Source organism: Osmerus mordax, chromosome 8 (genome assembly GCF_038355195.1).
Source record: "Osmerus mordax isolate fOsmMor3 chromosome 8, fOsmMor3.pri, whole genome shotgun sequence".
Lineage (NCBI taxonomy): Eukaryota > Metazoa > Chordata > Actinopteri > Osmeriformes > Osmeridae > Osmerus > Osmerus mordax.
In genome coordinates, this window is record NC_090057.1 from 18,155,579 (window position 1) to 18,178,711 (window position 23,133).

Here is a 23,133-nt window from a genome sequence, read left to right on the forward strand (position 1 = left end):
GTTGCCCGTTCAAGAATGTCCCACATGCGAAGACACACAGAGATGCAGACAGACTGAACAGTGTCAAGGCTTGGCTACAGTGAGTTTGCTTCCTTGTGTGTGATTCCAGCAGACTACATAGTCTAGGCCTACCTACATAGACTGCAATCTACTACCCTCCTTTGTACTATTATAGTCTACTACTCTCCTTTCTATTACTTTCTACAAAGGATGGTAGGCTGCTCTTATGTGTTCATTGCCATCCTTAAGAGTTGCTAAAGTGTTATTTCATAAGAATGCTCAAACAGAGCATATGTTACAACAACATAACAAATAGGCCTACATATATAGTCGATACTTTCTACAGGTTTGCAGGTGAATAGCCTACACATGTGCGCGTCTTTTAGCAAATCTGTGTGCGAAGTCTTTTACCACACTCTTTACATCTAAACTGCGCGCACGTTCATTTTCTATGCTAAGGATGGCCAGACCTGACAGCCTCTCTTGTGACATGGAGCTTCTGAGATCAGTTTCAGCTTGGAAAATGACCTTTCAGCGCTTGCGACAGGTATTGTCAGAAATAATTTGATGGCCGTGGCTACATCAGGCACACTTGATAGTATGGAGTTGTGTTTTATTATTAGCGTGTTCGCTAAATCATAAATTGAGCCATTTTTTGTTGTGTGAATCTTTTAGAAAGCAATGACTGTATGTTTTACACGATCATAATATGTATATAACTGAAATACAATGACTTATTGTAACTTTGATTATGTTTTTTGTATGTTTAAATAGTCAAACGCAATTGCTGCAACTGCACGATACTACTGTCGCATACGTTATCATGTTTGCTAATAATGTCAGTTATGTAATATATTTTATTATTAAGCACTTTTTCTACTTTTTTTGTAGTTTCACTCCATTTCAATGTTGTCAGCTTGATAGGAAGTCAATAAAGGAGCAAGGCTAATTTTCCTGGCTCTGGGAAAGGAGGCTCGCTGTTAACGCTAGGAAGCACAACACAGACAGAGCAGTACAGCTGTCAAAGTATAACGTTAGCTACGTGTAGTGATGGGAAGTTCGGATCATTTTACTGATTCGGTTCTTTGAATCTCGTTCAGTAAAATGAACGAATCTTTTTTCGAGTCATTCGTTCATTTCAACGAGGGGGGTGGGGTGGGGGGGTTATCCGTCCACTGCAAACACGTATCATATTCTCATGTAGGTTAGTGCATGACATGTGCACCAGCAGATACTATTTTAAAAGAAATGTTTGCATTAAAATAATGTATCATGACAGTTTGTATGATTTGGTCATTTATTATCACACTAGCATTTAATTATCACGGCAAACAATTACACTGCACTAAACTGTGTGGAAATGTAAAGTGAAAATAACAAAACCAGTCAGTATGATGACTTGAGCGAATATCATTCACGTCTTACTAAAACAGCGGCCACGCGGAAGGGAATGGGGAAACTGTTTCCTCTACTAAAAAATACAATGCGGGTCACGTGAAAAAAGGATCCAAAGACTCGCAGAAAGACCGAGTCGGGAAATGAACGAATCGTTCGTTTCCTCTAGCTACCAGTACAGAGCCTATGCAGGTCACGTGAAAAATTATCCAAAGACTCGTAGAAAGACCGAGTAGGGAAATGAACGAATCGTTCCCTCTAGCGTTTCCTCTAGCTACCACTACAGAGCCTATGCAGGTCACATGAAAAATGATCCAAAGACTCGTAGAAAGACCGAGTCGGGAAATGAACGAATCGTTCCCTCTAGCGTTTCCTCTAGCTACCACTACAGAGCCTATGCATGTCATGTGAAAAATGATCCAAAGACTCGTACCCGAAGACCGAGTCGGGAAATGAACGAATCATTTCTGTTTACTTGGACGAGCCTATGCAACAGTCCCGATGCGCGGCCACGAGAAAATTAACGAATAACTCTTTGAGAGGACTCGTTACTCCCGAGTCCTTGTAAGGATTCGTTCAAAATGAACTAATCGTTCACGAACGACACATCACTAGCTACGTGGTACAGTAATGTTAGCTATAGCAAACAGTACAATACCTGTCTCTTCTGGCAGATGAGTGCATCCTTCACCGGCTGGTCGAAAAAGACTTGTAATTTTGGGAAGTTTGGCATTTAATTCAGAAATTTTCTGTTTTGAATGCCACTTTTGGGCACCGCTTTTAAATGTGCCTTTCATTTTTCCTACTCTACGCTACAGTTAGCTAACGCTACCTATTTGCAGCGGGCTCGCCGGTCTGTGTGACCATCTGACCTACTTCGTCATGTCACTTACCTAGCTAACAAAGAAAGCACAATTAAATATACTTGTCTTTATTTTCATATCAACTCTGGAAAAACAGACAAGACAATAAGACATCTCATGTAATTCAAATTGGATAAAAAATAAAAAAAAACGGGGGGCCTGCCGCGCGAGGCCCCCCCGCGGTGCGGGGGCTGCGGGGGTAATCTCTACGGGCCTGTTTCAACCTAATACAATTTACAAGAGGTGACTGCAGGTGCTGCTAATATCTCTTTTACTACTATTGCTAATGGAACTGTTTTATTCTACTACGCCACTGAGTGCGTTTACTTGACCATGAGAAACCCGATTACTAGCAATTGTCGGTTTATGCCAATAATACGATTACTCCGTTTACATGTGTAATTAGTTATGCGATTACTCAATAAACGCGTCTACATTATTCTTTTTATTAATTGTTGTATGCTCCACGGACAAAACATGCACCATCATCCTTTTGCAACAAAGTGTCGCCGTGTCTTCCTGTATCGGCCCTACTGCTGTATGTTTCATTCAATCAACACATTGAATCCTACTAAGAAAGCCGAGTAAACGCACTCAATGATAGGCTACATCTGCTGCTGCTATTACTATCCCAACTATAATTTCAGCTGTTAAGACTATAATATTCTTTTTATGACTAGCTAGCCTAGGCCTACTTCTTCTGTTTAACAGTTCAGCTTTCAGCTTCTGCCGCATTGTAGGCTATTTAACGTCACTGTCCAATCCCGACCGGTTTTTAGCTAACATTCTGATAAAATGCCACTTCAAATATTGATAAAAATTATCGTATCACGTTTTCAGCTGATTTACTGATTTCACGTTAAGCTTTAAATTCTTACCTTTCAAGCTAAATATTGTTAAAACATTTATAGTTAGCTTAGCCTTTACTAGAGCCGGTAAAAATACGCTGGCGCCAGTAAATTAGCCGTGCGCTACCCTTGTCCAAACCCGACTGCACTTCAATCCTCGTAGTAAACACTCGCCGCTGCCGTTTTTACGGGGATATTAACTTGATCCAGGGTCACCAAACTGACCATCAATGCTGTCAACATATCCGGGGACGTAGTTATGTCCTCCACAATAAGATATCATGCTTCAACATCTCCAAACTATGCGATAAAATCTCAATTCGACTGTATACCACCACCTGCTGGATGTTTTGTTGAACTCTTCTCAAAGTTTGCTAGCCCCCATCCCTTCCTCCCCTCGACTACAGATCACATCACACATGATCGTGTATTTTCATTGGCAAGACAAAGTAGTGTTAAGCTTACGTTGAAATACACTCATATGCTAACCCATATAGTAGCAGTACGATGACAACACAGACACACTTGTCAGAGTAAAGATCGTCGCCCAAGCGTCGCCCGAGTGTCGCCGAGTGGTCTTTCGGCCAAAGTAACTTTCCTATATGATTTATACATGTAAACGTCCATACATGTTCATGAAATTTGACACGTAGATTGTTTGGTATGCCTAAAATAATACTACTTGCACTTTGCTGGCGATCGCAAAAGAAAATGCTGGCAAAAAGACCGGAAACTGAGTGTCCAAACCCCGTTCGGGTTTGGACAATAGGAGTTTACGGCGGTCGGGATTGGACACAGTGACGTTAAGCTTTTAGCTTTGTTGATGCAGTTCAGCTTTCACACTGCCTCTTGAAATTCAACAATTTCTTCGATTGCTTCACAACGTTGAAACGTATTCTCCCGCATTGTATTTAAGCACTCAGCTTTGTTAGATGATGCAGCTCAGATTCCACACCCTCTTGTGTGAATCATACATTTTTTAAATTAATTTCAGCTTTCAGCTTGCGGGTATTTTCTCATTTCTGTATTTTCAGGCATTAAAAAAAAATAATTTCAGATTTCAGCATTCCAATGCATTTTCTAGTTTCTTAACTTGTTTATTTAAATTAATCAATTTTTTTGGGAGATTAAGTAAACACGTAAATCATTCATGTCTGCACTTCAAAAAGTCTGAATTTACGTTTCCGAATTTCAATACATCTTTACACCCCGTTATATGCAATGAGCTACTATTTTTGTCTTTGTCTTAATCGGTTGCATATTTTCATACAAAAGGAGCTTTACACACTTATAAGAGCTGAAGATTTGGCGACACATACATTTTATGTTGTCTTGATTTTGGGTGTTTACAATGGTCATTTACATTTGAAAGGATTGTAAATCTAAGTCTTCAAGTAAATTGTAGCAAACCATAGTCAACTTTAATCAAATAAAACTTAATTTCCCAGCAACAAAATTGTGGCTAGTGAAATTGCTGAGTGGCGAGTAACTTTGGAAAACCACTAGCCACAGTGGCTGGTGAGCAAAAGGTTTAATGTCAGGCCCTGTATGTGTATTGTTAATAATGTCCATCCATCCATACACCTAATAGTAGATGGTAGAATAGAAGATACTCTCTTTCATGATGAGGTTGAGAAGAAGTTCCAGACCCTGCAGAGGTAGAAGTGCCCTGTCCTCAGCAACCAGATCCCTAACCTTTGACACCCCAGGTCAGATTCCAGTCACCACCCCAGCGGGACAATCTGAGGGGAGAGTGGGGGGGAAACAAAGCAGTGTTTAAAGAGGAAACAACCACACCTCAACACAGTTAATGAGAGTCCGTTATGAAAAGAGAAATAATGGTAACACTTTAGAATAATGGTCCGTTGTTAACGAGTAGCTATGCAGGAAGTAATAGGTAGTACTACATTAACACAGAACTTAATACTATTAACTAATATGGAACCAAGATTAACTAAGCTGTAAGTAATAGCAAATTTAGTACAAAGGTAGTTCCTTGATAGGTATTTGATTATTACTAAATAAATATATCCTCATTGAGAACTACTTGTGAACTATAACCAATTAATAAAGAATAACCAATTAATTACTAATCACAAAAGTAACATGTCTAAAAAGTGAACATTTTTTTTTTTTACACTTAACATGGTCATAACATTTCAGAAGCTTGTGTCTCAAATGTATTTTTTTTGTGGAAACCAGTTTATGAATATTATATCCCCCCAAATACGTTAGCTACAGGTTGAGATTGTGACTAGTACTCTTAACAAAGGACGGACATATGTTCTCTGTTTATTTAAATCTTAAACATAGAATAATACAAATAATGATCATTTGTTTAAAAACTGTAATAATTAGGAAGTGATGCTTTTTTTTACTCAGAATCAGAAAGGGTTTTAATCGGCATGAAAGTTTGCACAGACAAGGAATTTACTTTGGCAGGAAGGTGCATACATTAAACATATAAGAATCTTAAAAACTTAAATATGTGGTATAACTATACTAAAGGTACATAGTCTAGCAAATACTAAGGGGATTTAAAATTGAAAAAAAAAAAAATACTATAAACTATAAAGTAGCCATCATTTACAATATAAAAATACTAAAAATACAAATATTACAAAAGATACAAATTGTGTAATATAGTGCAAATTGCACTAGGATAGTGCATATGCCCTACTGCCCTACTATATTGCACTACTATAGGATTATGGGACACGTTCCCCCCCCCCCAATATTTGATCATACTGTATGATTATGCGGGCAATTTTGATGTGACTCCTAGTACGTCTTTCTGCAGCTCCGAAAATATCAAATCCTGCCCGGTCCATTTTCCAAATCCAGTCGACTTGCCTTACACCAGGGGTCCCCAAACTTTTTTTCTGCGAGGGCCAGATAATTTTTCCTTTCTTTAATGTGGGGCCGGGTCGGTCTGTAACAGAAAATTACATGGGCCGGAGTGACTACCAGTATTATTGTGGAGAGTTGATTAGGATTTTAAATGTATTTATTATGCTAGATTAGTTTATTATTTTGTTATGCACCGTACATCCGTACATATCAAGCGAAATATAGCCTATTAAAAGAGCATTATTACTATCTTAATGCCCTTTTTTCATATTCATTGCTATTGAAATCAAAACATTTACTTACTTATGCATATCAATCAGTGTGAACCGTTTTTTTAAATTATTTTTTGATAAATATAAATTTAAAAAAATATCTGGCATTGTTCAGAGTGCCGGTCCAAATGCGTGGGCGGCCGTATTCGGCCCGTGGGCCGTAGTTTGGGGACCCTTGCCTTACACTATACATTAACGAAACCTATTTGTCCTGAAATCCATGTCATGTTTTCCCTTTACGTTTGTACTTGAAATCAAACAGACATTTCTATGGATGGTAAATATCCAGTATTTGGCTAACATGATCCCTTAGCTAACGACTAAGTGAGTTTCACTAGAATGTCAAATTGTAGAAATCGTGAGAATTTCGAATTGTAGAAATCGTGAGAATTTCGAATTGTAGAAATCGTGCAAATTTCGAATTGTAGAAATTGTGCGAATTTCGATTGCAATACTATACAGCTTGTATGAATGGGACTTTTTACAAGCTAGCCGACAGCTAGCCTGGCTTTACAGCTAGCAACAACTACCGTTTTGGGCCACGTTCCTGTTCTCTGAATTGGGTTATCTAGCAAGTTATTTTAGAGTCCTGCCATTTGTTCTTTCTTCCTTCAGCATTTTCATTCCTTTGGAATTTGCCTTTCTGTTGTATTTCGCAGTAGTGGCCAATGCTAAACTCATTATGGAGTGAGTAGGTTTGGTTGGGGTTGGGTTGGTTTGGGTTAGGGTTATCCATGTACTTATTACTTATTTAGCCATTATGTTCGACTCAGTTTCTCATCACCAGGGTTGCCAGGTCTGTGTGACAAAACCAGCCCAATGACCAATCAAAACCAGCCCAAAACCAGCCCAATGGCCAATAAAACCAGCCCAAAAACCAGCCCAATATCAGAACTCAAAATATGCCCCTGCCAAACCATATAGCCTACACTGCTTTTAAAGTCCAACAGCATTGTTATCATTGCCAAATGTATTGTAATATCGACAAAGTAACACCAAATGTTTAGTATGCCAGCATTAAAAGCAGTTCAGGAGGTTTTCTCAGGAGACTGAGTACATTAGGAACGTTTGCACACGCACAGTGCGTGTATCTATGTGGGCGTGTCCCATGTCCTTGTGTGTACGTGCTGATCTGGAGTCAGTTTGATAGGATTTGGGTATAAATAAATTATTTCATTTAAAATATGGATTTTTATTTAAAGATGTTCATGTAATTTGCATGCAAAATAAGTCTACCTGAACCAGCGGACAAAAAATTAAACCCGCGGCAACACTTCAAAGCCCAATTCCGCAAGAAAACCGCAGACCTGGCAACACTGCTCATCACAGTTTGTTGAATGTGTTGAATGTTTCATTCCAAAATACAAAAATTTTGTTTAAATGCTAGGTTTCATCATTGTGCCAAACAAAGAATGTGTTATTCAGACATATTTTACAAACTGCTTTATTCTTGCATGCCCATGTGCATTTTTGCATTATGTAGGATTTTCTTTTACGATTTAATGGAAATCCTCCAGTGCATACAATTAAAAATAATGTTAGACCCAATCACTGCAGTTGTTTTATGTTGTAGTTCTTCCATGGTGACATGTTAGTGAGGTGTTAACATGTTTTTCAGTTTGAAATAATGGTCCAGATCACAGTTACTGCGGGATGACACGGTAACGCTTCAGTAATTAGTGAGGAGTTAACATGTTTGTCACTTTAAAATAATGGTCCACATCAGTAGTAGTTCCTGCGGGATCGCTTGAGTAATTAGTGAGGAGTTAAACAAGTTTTTCACGAGTAATATAATAAGTTGTTTAATTTTACAGTTAGGTCCATAAGTATTTGGACATTGACACAATTTTCATCATTTTGGCTCTGTATACCACCACAATGGATTTGAAATGAAACAATCAAGATGTGCTTTAAGTGCAGACTTTCAGCTTTAATTTCAGGGTATTTACATCCAAATCAGGTGAACGGTGTGGGAATTACAATACATTTTATATGTGGCCCCCCCCTTTTTAAGGGACCAAAAGTAATTGGACAATTGGCAGCTCAGCTGTTCCATGGCCAGGTGTATGTTATTCTCTCATAAAGGGAGTTTGTTATTTAATTGACAAGGAGCAGATAAAAGGTCTAGAGTTCATTTCAAGTATGGTATTTGTGTTTGGAATCTGTTGCTGTCAACTCTCAATATGAAGTCCAAAGAGCTGTCACCATCAGTGAAGCAAGCCATCGTTAGGCTGAAAAATCAAAACAAACCTATCAGAGAGATAGCAAAAACATTAGGTGTGGCCAAATCAACTGTTTGGTACATTCTTAAAAAGAAAGAACGCACTGGTGAGCTCAGCAACACCAAAAGACCCGGAAGACCACGGAAAACAACTGTGGTGGATGACAGAAGAATTCTTTCCCTGGTGAAGAAAAACCCCTTCACAACAGTTGGCCAGATCAAGAACACTCTCCAGGAGGTAGGCGTATCTGTGTCAAAGTCAACAATTAAGAGAAGACTTCACCAGAGTAAATACAGAGGGTTCACCACAAGATGTAAACCATTGGTGAGTCTCAAAAACAGGAAGACCAGATTAGAGTTTGCCAAAAAACATCTAAAAGAGCCTGTACAGTTCTGGAACAACATCCTATGGACAGATGACACCAATATCAACTTGTACCAGAATGATGGGAAGAGAAGAGTATGGAGAAGGGAAGGAACTGCTCATGATCCAAAGCATACCACCTCATCAGTGAAGCATGGTGGAGGTAGTGTTATGGCGTGGGCATGTATGGCTGCCAATGGAACTGGTTCCCTTGTATTTATCGATGATGTGACTGCTGACAAAAGCAGTAGGATGAATTCTGAAGTGTTTCGGGCAATATTATCTTCTCAGATTCAGCCAAATGCTTCAGAACTCATAGGACGGCGCTTCACAGTGCAGATGGACAATGACCCGAAGCATACTGCGAAAGCAACCAAAGAGTTTTTTAAGGCAAAGAAGTGGAATGTTCTGCAATGGCCAAGTCAATCACCTGATCTAAATCCAATTGAGCATGCATTTCACTTGCTAAAGACAAAACTGAAGGGAAAATGCCCCAAGAACAAGCAGGAACTGAAGACAGTTGCAGTAGAGGCCTGGCAGAGCATCACCAGGGACGAAACCCAGCGTCTGGTGATGTCTATGGGTTCCAGACTTCAGGCTGTCATTGACTGCAAAGGATTTGCAACCAAGTATTAAAAGTGACAATTAGATTTATGATTATGTTAGTTTGTCCAATTATTTTTGGTCCCTTAAAAAGGGGGGGGCCACATATAAAATGTGTTGTAATTCCTACACCGTTCACCTGATTTGGATGTAAATACCCTGAAATTAAAGCTGAAAGTCTGCACTTAAAGCACATCTTGATTGTTTCATTTCAAATCCATTGTGGTGGTATACAGAGCCAAAATGCTGAAAATTGTGTCAATGTCCAAATACTTATGGACCTAACTGTATATTTGACACATACTGTACAGGCATACATTTCTGTGATGCATTAGTGATATTCTAACAAACATTGTAATCTGGAAGATGTGGTTTTGTGCTTATCGCAACATAAATGCAGCCCATGTCTTTATTAAGGATGCTAATTGTTTTTGACAAGAGAACATCAATGATTAAATTAATATCCTAAAGAGAAGTCCTCCTCAGGCAGCTACTGTAAAATAAATGTAGGTCTTTGGAGTCTGAGACATATTGAAATGACACTCAAGAGCTCGTGATTGTGAACTAATCCAATCATGAGCGTGTCAGCATTACTTCCTAATTATGACTGTTTTTAAACAAATTATCATTATTTGTATTATTCTATGTTTAAGATTGAAATAAACAGAGAACATACGTCCATCCTTTGGTAAGAGTACTAGTCACAATCTCAACCTGTAGCTAAAGTATTTGGGGGGATATAATATTCTTAAACTGGTTTCCACAAAGAACCCATTTGAAGCACAAGCTTCTGAATAGTTATGATCATGTTAAGAGTTAAAAAAAAATCATTTTTCACTTTTTAGACATGTTACTTTTGTGATTAGTAATTATAGATTATTCTTTATGAATTGGTCATAGTTCACAAGTAGTTCTCAATGAGGATATATTTCTTTAGTAATAATCAAATACCTACCAAGGAACTACCTTTGTACTAAATTTGCTATTACTTACAGCTTAGTTAATTTTGGTTCCATATTAGTTAATAGTATTAAGTTCGGTGTTAATGTTGTACTACCTGTTACTTCCTGCATAGCTACTCGTTAACAATGGACCATTATTCTAAAGTGTTACCGAAATAATAGTACTCTGAGCCAACTAGTTTGGCCCCACCAACCCACTGATAGATAAATGAGCGCCACAGCCACCCACAGTGGATACACCACTCCTGTATCAAAAACGATCTCTCTTTAACATCAGACCATTAGAGATGCTTCATCTCTCGGATAATGCCAGGAATCTCTTTCTATCTGTGTGTGTGTGTATACAAAACACTTTTTTACAAAGTCTTAACTAATAGTTAGTTAATCCTTTATAAAACATTAACAACACATTATTAAATAATTACTAAGCTTATTATTAAACACTATGTTAATCATTAATAAACTGTTAAAAATGATTTATTTGGTTAGTTAATAAACTAAATAACTAACAACATATTTACTTAATTAAATAATGTTCGCCAAGTTAAATACATGATACACACTAATACTTACCAAATGTGTTAACAACTATTTTATGAACACTTACTAATGATGCAACTTGGGATTAGTAATGCAAGTTATAAAGCATTTACTAACTGTTAGTTTAGTCTTTTGCGTGACCTAATCTAAAATGGGAGTCAGGTGGCTGAGCGGTTAAGGAAGTGGGCTAGTAATCAGAAGGTTGCCGATTCGATTCCCGGCCGTACAAAATTACGTTGTGTCCTTGGGCAAGGCACTTCACCATACTTGCCTCGGGGAGAATGTCCCTGTACTTACTGTAAATCGCTCTGGATAAGAGCGTCTGCTAAATGTAAATGTAAAATCAGAACTATCTATGACTTATTAAACATTAATAAGGTATCTGTTAAGGGTAATCTTGTCCCAAACCTCACATCCTCAAAGGCAAAAAATAGCTGTTTTATTGAACAGGTAAATACAAATAAAACGCCCATACTTGTTTGTTTCATAAAAAACATATATATATATTTTTTCATGAATAAAACCTCTCAGTTGTTTGGATAAGCAATGAATAATAATAATAATAATAATACATGTTATTTAAAGGCGCCTTTCTCGGCACTCAAGGACACCGTACAGGATACAAAATACATTTAAAAAAATAAAAAATAAAGAATACAACAGCAATTGGACATAAAATAATGAAAAATTAATTTGCCGCTAGTTTGGCTTGCTCTCTTCACGTCCCAGCCTCTTCACTATGATTGGTCCTATGGTCTGCAGCGAGTTTCCTAAGAATATCTCAAGAACCTGACACTGCAAAGTTTATATTTTGCAGGTGTCCTTTTTATAATCCAACGGAGTGCAGTACCGCAAATTGAACTCATGCAATTAACAAAGGCATTCGCAATGAAATGAAACTAAGCATAGTAAGGAAGATAGGGAGATTCTGTGTCGTTATTTAGAAGCAAATTTCTCTTTTACTACCGATATTCAGCTGCTTTCAAAGGGGCTGCTGGCTAGCTAATAGAACGACAATTTAAAGTGGATATACTTTAGTATAGATCAGTGAATTTTATTACATGAATGAATGTGTTTACGGATGGAAAAACTGCTCACACATTGCAAATATACAAGCGTTGTATGGTGAATTAGGCCTACGATTAACTGGTTCAACCATTGTGCATGTAACACAATTTAACAGAGAACCAATATAGTAAATTTTTATCAACATAAGATAAGCAATTTATAACGTAGGAAACTGCATACAAATGAAGGCTACATAATCATTTGCATTAATGTAGTCTACCACCGCATTGGAAATTTGACTAGAATAGACGTGGAGTTGAACAAATACTTCAGAGATGACTTTCAATTGTGATCTGAGAAATATAGGTACCAAAACCACTGAGAAGAGCTGTCATCACCAGCTGCATCACGGGCACTGCACTATCTATCTATAATTCCAGAAATCTGTGTGTGTTACCAACGTATTTGTGGGCACCATGCCCTCTCTATAATTCCAGGAATCTGTATGTGTGTGCCACCAATTTTATCACGTATGGTTCAAGGAATCAAAGGTATTTGCGCGTTCCCTGATATCTTAATCGTCGACATCACAGGCACTGCGAACTACTATAGGAAATGCTTGGTGTGTGTGTATTTTCGTGAAGAGTGAAAGAGGGAAGGGGTGTAGAATATCTCTCAACATTTGGAAGTAATTTCTAATAGGTCTGGGAACATGTTCTGTGAGCTGAGCCCCAAGACAAACAGAAACACGTCACTGTTTGAATATGGAGTTCCTTAATACAGCTCTTAGTCTGAACACAAGGCCCTTCAGTTGGTGGAAAATTGGTAGGGCCCTTGGTTAATTACCACAAAAAGGGCCTTACTGTGCAAGCCAATTACTATACCCTGACTTAATAGACTTAAGATCTGTTGGATATCAATAGGAAAAGATTGCATTGGTGCTGTGTAGACAAAATCTAAATGTGGGATTGACAAGCAAAATATGCTATGTGTGGAGGATCTGTAAGCATAAACTATAAGATGAGGTGTAAGACATTAATAATTTCTTTGGAGGTGGGCGTTTGGTTGGACCACAGTCAAACACACACTGTTATGATGCAGCTTTACAAAAATGATCTCATGTCTTTAAACTAAAATTAACAAAGGATGTGAGCTTTTCATTGACACAAACTATCCAAAATATTAAACACATTGAGTTGGATATTTCACAACCCACAAACATTGGTTCGGCATTGACAGATAAGTGGGGGAAAGCTCATTAACTATTCCTCTCATGTCCACGCATTGGCCAGGGTGTCATTACTGTATGTTTTGCCAACTTCTTGTTTTGGCCCCTCTTTAAGAGGAGTAAACACCCTCTGCATAGGAAACCCATCCCCACGAGCAAAGTGCAGGAGGGGGAGTAGCCAGCAGTGCTATGCTGTTCTGCCCTGTCATTGGTCTCCTCAAAACCTGCACCAATTTAAAACCAGACACCAGTTGTTCTCCTCCCGTCACATCCCCACAAGTCACAAACGATAGCACAGGAAGGAAAGATAGTGTGTCCAAGTCTGAGTCAGTGATAGAGAGAGAGAGAGAGAGAGAGAGAGAGAGAGAGAGAGAGAGAGAGAGAGAGAGAGAGAGAGAGAGAGAGAGAGAGAGAGAGAGAGAGAGAGAGAGAGAGAGAAAGAGAGAAGGCTTGGTAGAATGCCTGCATACGCCACAAACATGAGGCTGAAGTTTCCCATCCTGGCTCTGATTCTGGAGATAATCACTATCATCCTGTTTGCTATGTTTGTGGTTTACGAAGATGGCAAACCAGCACACCATGGTACTCCTGACAACTCCACACATGAAGAGTTGCCGCCAATGAACCTCTATCCCAGTAAGTATGCCCTTTAACATGAGCTCCCTGGTGTGACTTCGCTTATAATAATGTAATCATTTAGTGGATGCTTTTATCCAAAGCAACATTGTAATATTGTATTTTGTACAGTTAACAAACCAATGCTATTGACAAATTTTGTACCACTTAACTACTCCTCCTGTCACCTTGTACACTCAACTGAATATTTGGCCCTGTAGGGAAACCCCTGCAAACAGGGTTTCAGGGTTTAGACCATGAAACTGTATGAAAACCTTGTAATAAATATAAATAAGAAAGAATGCTTTGCCCCAACAATGTTTTACCTCAAGCGGTTGTGTTTGTCTTGGGAGTGCATATGCTCTATATTCTGTCGGTCCTTTAGATACTCCTAACATAAGTAATTGTTGAGTTACAGTATGGACATTTGCCCATGAATGGGTGTGGCAGGTATGACCCATAGAGATTAGCCAAGTACACTACTATAATATTCATCACATACAGAAGATAATTATGGGAGAACTATTATAAACCTTTGACCTTCTTGAAAAGAAAATGGTGAAGAAGATTAATAATGTCTGGGCAATTTTCTAATTGCATTCTTCTTTTTTGAGAAAAACTCAAGGTTTGTTGTTGTTAAGTTGTCTTTGGACCATATGCTTAACAAAGCTCTTTTCTGCCCAAAAGAAATTGCATCCATTTAGTCAAACACAGCTTGTACCCCTTACAAACTGGACAGACTGTGAGAAAATGGTCAGTTCCTGGCCTCTGTGATTAAGTTCAAAGCTAAGGCAATGAGGAGGAATGTATTTCAGAAATAAAATTGGTCTGGTTTGGTGTTATCATCAAGGGACAAATAAGTGTTGACAAAATGAAACTGATAGGTAGCAAATTAGGTTTTGTCAGATATCCCTTGTTTCTCAGTGGACGGAGGAATTTCAGATTTTATCTTGCACAAAGTAGTTTAGCTAAAAGGGCATCTGGATCTACAAGGCAAAATACATTTTCTGATTAAACCTCACAAATAAGACCAGCAATGGAATTTCAATGTCTGAATGAATGCAACCACCTGTAAACTAAAATGGAACTTGTGTTGAGTTGGTATTGAGTGGAGTGATTTATACTCTACAAGTCCTGGTCGGTATACTCTGCCCTGGGTCATGAAATAGGTTTGATGCTGGTGCCCTTTAGGCAGAGAGGGTTTATCCCTGGGGGATTCTGTCTCCCTAGCACACCCCAAACCAGAGAGCAATCACACAGATAGTACAATGTGCCCACTAGTGGGCAACTTTCTAAAGAACATCCCTTCTAATTCCACTGCACACTGCCTCTTCATTGGTGTGATTAAGTGACTAAAGGATCCTATAGTTAAGGTGGATGTATGGCATAGGCGGGGGAGAACCCAGGGCATGCAACCAAAACTAATAAGACAAACTTTGCAGCAGACATGTTTCACCCCAAGGGGAAATTCCATGTGCAGTTTCATTGAGCAAAATACTTGTTTATCTATTATTTTATGTGCTAATGGAGCCACACATTCATGGAAGAGATAATAACCTATTCATTTAGCAATACAGCTAATTTGCATATTGCAAATCATCCCTTCCCCTGCCTCATGGGCTACTGGGAACTTTCAACTGCCAAACCTGAATAAAAAAGAAAGAAAAAGAAGAAAAAAAGTGCCAAAGAGTTGAATGCTTTCTGATGGCTAGCCCATGTGAGGTTTTCACATCTTAAACCTGAAGAAACCTATGTTCAATATCAGGAAGAAAATAGCAGGCACTGTTTGTTCATAGGTGGATGAGTGTGGGAGCCTAAACACATAGAGTGGGGTTCACTTCTCATACATTCTAGAACTACATCTGATTGGAAGCATGATGATGGAGATCTGATAAAGAGAGAGGAAATAATGGGTGCGTGATCTGATAATTTTTGTTTTTGAGGATACATTTTTGAAGATCCATCTTGGCTGCCTGTTATATGCACTAAACCGGTTGTCAGGTTCAGCAAAGCAATAACAGGGGGGTGCGGCGGATACAGATATAAATAGTTTACACACAAAAGACAATGCAATGATAATTGTGGGGTGGGGGGGTATTTTCCTTTATAAAGAAGACGGACCACATCCCAACACCACTCCAGCAGTCTCAGTAGGCCTTTTTGGTACAACACCTATTAGTCTCCATGATGTTCACTAGCACCTGGGGAAATGACTAAAACCTGCAGCTCTATTGTTTCTCTGTGAGTAGTCGCATCTTGATGCACTTTCCAGATGAGGGGCCCCCATCATATGGAGACTAATGGCTTTGGGGAATTGAGTCTCTCACTTCCTGTGGCTGGACTTTTCAGCAAACCTTTTGTGAGCGACCGGCGGAGTCGGATGGGAGTGGAGCGTGGAGAATGAGCCCCAGGTCTCTTGGAGCTTAGGGAACCAGAAGCTCCAGTCTGTATCTATTGACACCATAATAGAGCTCATATCCTGTTCTCTCCACTGGAAGACATACAATATTGAAATCAATGCTTTACTATACCATCCTGCACTATTCTATATCACACTACTGTTTACTATACTTTCACAAGAAGTCCGTCCTTAAAATTGTATTAAGTGAAACTAATAGGGAGGAATGTTTTCAACTTCCTACTGTGGGAGTCTAACAAGCTTAGACTTATTGAGATCATGTGCCATGAATAGAGCTGCATGAGGCTAATGATGCACAGGGTTAAGGAGGGCCATCTCTGTATTCTATTCACAGCTAACTGAATTGCTCTTCCTTCAGATAAATTGGAATTTACAGTGAGACCTTATGGGGGGTTACCATGGCATAGTCCAATGACTGGTCAAGGACTTCTGAAACAAGGAACTTGAGGTCCCTTGTACTACATTTGCACTGTACAGTTAATGATGAGTAATCATAACAAATATGATTCTACAAAGGTTTGGATTTCTACAAAAGAAATCCGCAATTTCTTAAGTACCTACTACTAACAGTTTTTCTCTCGTTGTCAAGGGCAAGTAGACCCTGCAGAGAATCTGAAGATGAATCCATTCAGACCGACAGTCATCCTCATCATTTTCACATTTTGTTTTAACATTAGAGGATGGATTTCGCACAGTCAAATGTCCCTGAACTGTCCTGGCTTCCCTTCTGTCCCTAGTGTTCCAGGATGTCCATGTGATGATCTTCATTGGATTTGGATTCCTGATGACCTTCCTGAAGAGATATGGCTTCAGTAGTGTTGGAGTCAACCTGCTCTTGGCTGCCTTCGGCCTGCAGTGGGGCCTGCTCATGCAGGGCTTCTGGCACATGGACCACGGAAAGATCAAAGTCTCCGTTGAGAAGTAAATCCAATGCACTGTCACTCTGAATTTAGACAGGATAACCATACAAATAGCATCATACATTTCATGCAATTACAGTTCTAGTTAGTCAATGGAAATGTAAAATTCTTCAGCATATGTCTTTGCCGTCTTAAGTCTTTTTTCTTTCCTCGTCATGAAAGGATGATCAATGCGGACTTCAGCACGGCAACAGTTCTTATCTCTTTCGGGGCTGTGTTGGGCAAAACCAGTCCGGTCCAGCTTCTTATTATGACTATCCTGGAGATCACCATCTTTTCTATCAATGAGCACATCGTAGTCCAGATCTTAAAGGTTGGTGCATTTAAGTACACATGTGGAGGACAGGCAACCACTAGAATTGATATCCAAATGTACCCCAAAATAACTTTTCTTGGTCTTGTACAGGCCAATGATGTTGGAGCATCCATGATCATCCATGCCTTCGGGGCCTACTTTGGCTTGGCGGTGGCTCGCATGCTGTACCGGCCAGCCCTCAGAAACGGCCATGAAAACGATGGGTCTGTCTACCACTCTGACCTGTTTGCCATGATTGGTGAGTCTCAGCAGTCACTTTTGCTGTAATCAGATAATATCGTTAACTCAATGTTATTGGTAAACACACTACATACAAGTACTGTAGACTACCACTGTAAGAAATTATATATATTCTCTGTCTGTTTTGGCATGTTTCATAGAGGGAGGTAGGGGGACAGGATATTCAAATGTTTGTGTCCTTCAAGTGACTTGCTCCACCTAGTGGATGGAAATAGTTTGACCTTAGAATGGTTTTGATGCTGGTGGTGGTGGTGTTGGTGGTGGGGGGGGTGTTACCAAATTGTGCTGTACCACACACAGCAGACTTAGTGTCAGTATAAATGAAAGATATCTAAGAAAAATCTTTCAATTACAGGAACCGTCTACTTGTGGATGTTCTGGCCGAGTTTCAACTCAGCCATTGCTGAACCTGGACTGACTCAGCTCAAGGCTGTGGTCAACACCTACTTCTCCCTGGCTGCCTGTGTACTGGCTGCCTACGCTATCTCCAGCCTTGTGGAGCACAAAGGGAAGCTGGACATGGTGAGACACCACACAGGTCACCTTTACAAAAGTAAAACAAACATGGAGGGGAACAAATGCCTCCTTTTTGCAGGACCCTCTGGTCATGAGCATCTTTCTGTCTTTAGATCATTTTTTTCATTTTTTCTTCCATTATAGATGCACTGTTGCAGGCAGCACTCACTCATTGTTTTGATACACCGTAGGTCCACATTCAAAATGCCACACTGGCCGGTGGTGTTGCCGTGGGGACCTGTGCTGACATGGACATCGAGCCTTTTGGTGCAATGCTGATTGGACTCCTGGCTGGCATCATCTCCACTGTGGGCTTCAAGTACCTCACTGTGAGTTCAAATCACATTACTTGGTTTTACCTGCAACAAAGGTAGACCAGAACACAAGACAGACAACCATATTGTATGGCCAGATGTCTAGAAATATGGTGGAGCATTTTTAGCTGCTAAGATGTTAATGACGTGCTTCTCTGTGTTACAGCCCATCCTTGCATCCAACCTGGGCATCCAGGACACATGTGGCGTCCACAATCTGCACGGCATGCCTGGCATCCTGGGGGGTCTGGCTGGCATTGTGGCTGTGGCTCTAGGAAAGAAGGAAGGGTAAGCCACATCCAATAAAACCACTTCAAACAGCTTAGGGCAGAATATGGACTGGGCGCAAGTTAAGACTCTCTAAGAACATTTTGTGGGGTTTACTTGAAGAATGAATATTTCTTATATGGTTAAATGCAAAAGTTTTTTGATGAAACAAGCATACCTTAACCTCCAGCTTTGTCCACAGGGGCGCAGCTACAATGCAGGCTGCAGCTCTGGCCTCGTCTCTCGGCTTCGCTCTGGTGGGAGGGGCCATCACAGGTGGGTGGACCTGCAGATAAACAAACAGAAAACAGTGATGCAGTCCTGAAACCGACAGTTTTTCTGTCAGCATAGACTGCAGAAAAATAGTATTATGTTGCATTATATAGTTCCTGTAAACTAATGTATGAGTATTAAAACATCTCTCGCATACTGTAAAAAAAATATATATATACTGTATATATATTTCTTCTTTTTTTTACAGGTCTGATAATGAAGCTTCCATTCTGGGGACAGCCTCCAGACCAAAACTGTTTCGATGACTCAATCTATTGGGAGGTAAGACAGATATTTGTATCAGTGATCTTTTCTTTTCCAACAGGAGAAAGTCCCACCCAAGCCATGCTTTATCTGTAATAACTGGAGATTTACGGTCATGTGATTCTTCTCTAGGTACCCGAGGAAGAGGATGAGAATGAGGAGAGCCTGGCTCACGGAGACCATTCCAAGAACAAAGCTGAAGTGTAAAGTTCTGAGCTGTGAAAGGGAGGCATTGTGTACCAGAACAAATATTCCAGCAATAATCAATGCCAAGTATTATAGGGCATCCTTAACATCTTGAAGTTACACTGTGTCTTTGGTTCAGGCTAATTCACTGCAACTCTCCTCTTCAACCACATTTAGCAGGGAAATGTAATGTTCCACTTTTTGTGTAACCATACAGTGTATAACCTTCTTGTCTACTAATTTGGATTGAATATGTACAGAATTTGGTTTTGGACTCTTGTGTATTATTCTTAAATACATGATGAGATATTATGATATCACATTGTGTATTATTTGATCTCCATAGGAATGTGATATAATGACTAAGACATTTCTCTCCTATGAGAAACCTTGTTCACACAAACAAATTTCAAACTTGCAATTATATGATTTGCTATGATTTAAACCTGACACAAAGTGTTTATTGGTTATTCACATATTTTGTTCCAACAAAGCGATATTATTGATCCCTTCATTTGAATTGACTCAACTGCCTTTCTCCTTTTCTCAAAATGGTGAAAAAGGTTGTTTTCAGGGATTTTATACACTGAATTTGATTTAATTTACCATCGTGAGCCACTGCAAATGGTAAGTAGTTGATGAGTCAATCATATGAATACATTTCATAGTTTTTTTGTGTAGGTTTTGCCATTTACATGTGTATCTATTGTATCTATGTCATTTTGATAACAAAAATGTGTGACCATGCCAAACCAACTGACAGAATCCATGCAGACCTTCATTACATGGAGAGAATTAACTAACTATAGTCTGCAGAGGCAGGTTACCTCGCTGAAGCTCATTCCTGAGAGTCTGTGATCCTACACCGGTGCGACAAGCCTGTGGGTCTTGCAGAGACACTCTGAGCTGGTCAAGAAAAGATCCTGTTTATACTACTTATGCATGTGAATACCACAGTGGCTCCACTTTCCAATGCTCCAGTTTTCATAAGAAGAAGCAACATATTCACATCAGAAGTTGCATTCATACTGTAGAATGAGAACATAAAGGTCATTAGAGAGAAAGTCACTGAGATTTTGGGGCTTATTTCTCCTATAGTGTAATCATTTCTGTATAGTATGTATTACATAGATATAGTAATTTTTTCTAGACACTGCAAAGTACTATAAGTGGGTGCTGGCTGTAACAGAAATTTTTGGTTTGATTACAGCAGTCACAAACCATAATCTGAGGGCAGGTCAGGATGAATCTACAGATAGGTTCATAGTGTTTTTTTTTGTTCTCATAGTTTAGTATGAGTGATTTAGAATTGGAGCTTTGAATGTGCTTGTAAAGACTTTGTATCTAGCTATACAATACTAGTATTTTGTTAAAGAAAATCGGTATTACTCTGTATATACAGTATACAATAGTATACTGTCATATAACAGTCATTCATAAATATGTTTTATATTAACTCAGTGTCACTCTGAATGATTTTTCCCCACACATACTTATTCATACTATGCATATCCTACTATTAAGTGAGAAATAAAATGTATCAACAATTTATTTGTATCAGTAGCGTAGCCACGAGGGGGCCTGGGGGGGCTTAGTACCCGTATCAAACTATCAAATACTGTTCCATAAAGCAAGTTTACAGAATGAGACAGACTTATTACAGGCTTACAGAGCACCACAAGCTCAGTACAGGGTTCTCAAGTCTCACGTACTCACCGGCATTTTAACCAGTTCACACGCTCTCACGCAACACCTTGTACTTCACGCTGAGAAGTAAGGGATTATTTGTCCTGCTATATACAATTAATGGACAAGGCGCAGGCATACGGAGGTACGTTTTCTGCAGAGTTGATAGCTGTTAAATGCCACCCACCAGCCAATCAGAAACACCAGTGACCCAGTTACATTTACATTTACATTTAGTCATTTAGCAGACGCTCTTATCCAGAGCGACTTACAGTTAAAAGTCTGTGAGCCGTGTCACCTGGGCAGAGGCCCCAATCTTGTTGTGAGCTATCGCTGTGGCAGGCCAGTTTTTGAGGTGGGGAGTGTGCAGTATTATTTTAAAGCTCACACCAAATGTGCTTCGGCACTTTGATGCAAACAACGCAAGCAATCTTTCTGCATTCTTCCAGCCAAAAGTATCGCTGAAATTCCATCCCAAACAGGCGTAGTTCCATGACCAGGTGATGCTCCATGACGATTCCTGCTCTTTAGCAATGGGTGGACCCAGAAAGATCTAGGGTGCCGCTGGATACTGTTGCTGTCCTCAACAACGCGACGAGGCTTAAAACCTTTTAAAGTTTTGTTTTCATTGTTGTGTAAAATAAATTTAAAAAGAACACACTGTAGGTATATATTTTTATATTATATAATTTATTTAGCTTGTACAAATTAAGAATTAACAAAGTACTTTGTGATCAGTCATAACGAAGGAGGTGCTAGCCACATATCGTTCGCAAGAGTGATGAAGAACAACCCTAAAACCCTGCCTTATATAAACTTTAGATCAAATGGCATTCTATAAGGTCAATCAATCAATGTAGCAAACTCTGTGATTGGCTAACTCAACTCAGTGACAGTTTGAAACAATACATCTCCATACCATTTGTCCCACAGTTCTTTGATGTGGCATCTCTCCCCAAACCAGTAGATACTAAAGCCACAGGAGTTCACCAGTCAAATGGTCAACTGTCCTTTGTGTGGACATCTTCAAACAAGTATTTAATTAACACCACCCATGCAACAGGAAGGGTCAGAGCAGCTTGATCAGTTCATCTTCTCCCTTTAGGCCACGGGAACTCAAGAATCCCCCCAACCTCCAGACCTAACTAAGACCCTCTGGCTCTTAGTTAGGTATCATAAATACCTTAAGACAATCTGAGTGTCCATTCTACAGAGTAAACCACACCACAGAGCCTCACTTTCTTACATTCGTCTGTCTATAACAAAGGAACTTACTTTTTACCGCTTAAAGAAACATAGATATTGTAACTATGTCAAAAACTGCCATATCAACAGATTTTTCAAGTATATATTTAGTGTAGCAGCTAGAGTTTCTCAATGCTATCCCAGCTAACAAGGGACATCCTGGGGACATTCGGTGACGTTCCTATTTGGTCCCCTATAGACCTTTTTTGGAACGTAAATAATAACAGATCAGTTTAGAACGTAAGGCCCTGAACTACATCCGGCTAGCACGTTTCGTACATTAGTCGCTAGCTACATTACCATCAAGTTAACATGACTAGTGCATATTACCATCAATTAACTGGCTGTGAATAGCAGCGGTGCATCAAATAGTGTCACCTAACCGACCCACTGGATCAGAATGTTATTTATTTTAGGCTATAATTTATTTTCAGCTGATCTGAATTTATAGCCTACTTAAGGTAGCTCTAGAGCTACAGCTAATCTATCCCGATGTCTACCACTACCGTATTTCTTCGAATAAACGGCGCACCAAAAATGAACGTTGTGTAGTAAACGCCGCCCTTGAATAAACGGCGCACCAAAAAAATCTGAAAATGATTATTGAATTGGTTAAATTCAACCCCAGTATTTATTACACATGTACATAACTTTCTGCACAGCTTTCTGTTTGAAAGCTAACGTGTATGAACGTTTCGGCTTGCTGATTCAGATTTCT

General features: G+C 39.3%; 1 protein-coding gene across 1 annotated transcript; it reads left to right on the forward strand.

Moving 5' to 3' along the window:
* Positions 1-13,427: 13,427 nt before the first annotated feature.
* On the forward strand, positions 13,428-19,996 carry rhag (Rh associated glycoprotein). The gene is made up of 10 exons (XM_067241122.1): positions 13,428-13,790; positions 16,926-17,109; positions 17,271-17,421; positions 17,515-17,662; positions 18,020-18,186; positions 18,372-18,509; positions 18,661-18,782; positions 18,964-19,037; positions 19,243-19,316; positions 19,431-19,996. The coding sequence occupies exons 1-10, from the start codon at positions 13,613-13,615 to the stop codon at positions 19,503-19,505; spliced, it is 1,311 nt and encodes a 436-aa protein (XP_067097223.1). The 5' UTR covers positions 13,428-13,612; the 3' UTR covers positions 19,506-19,996.
* Positions 19,997-23,133: the final 3,137 nt, after the last annotated feature.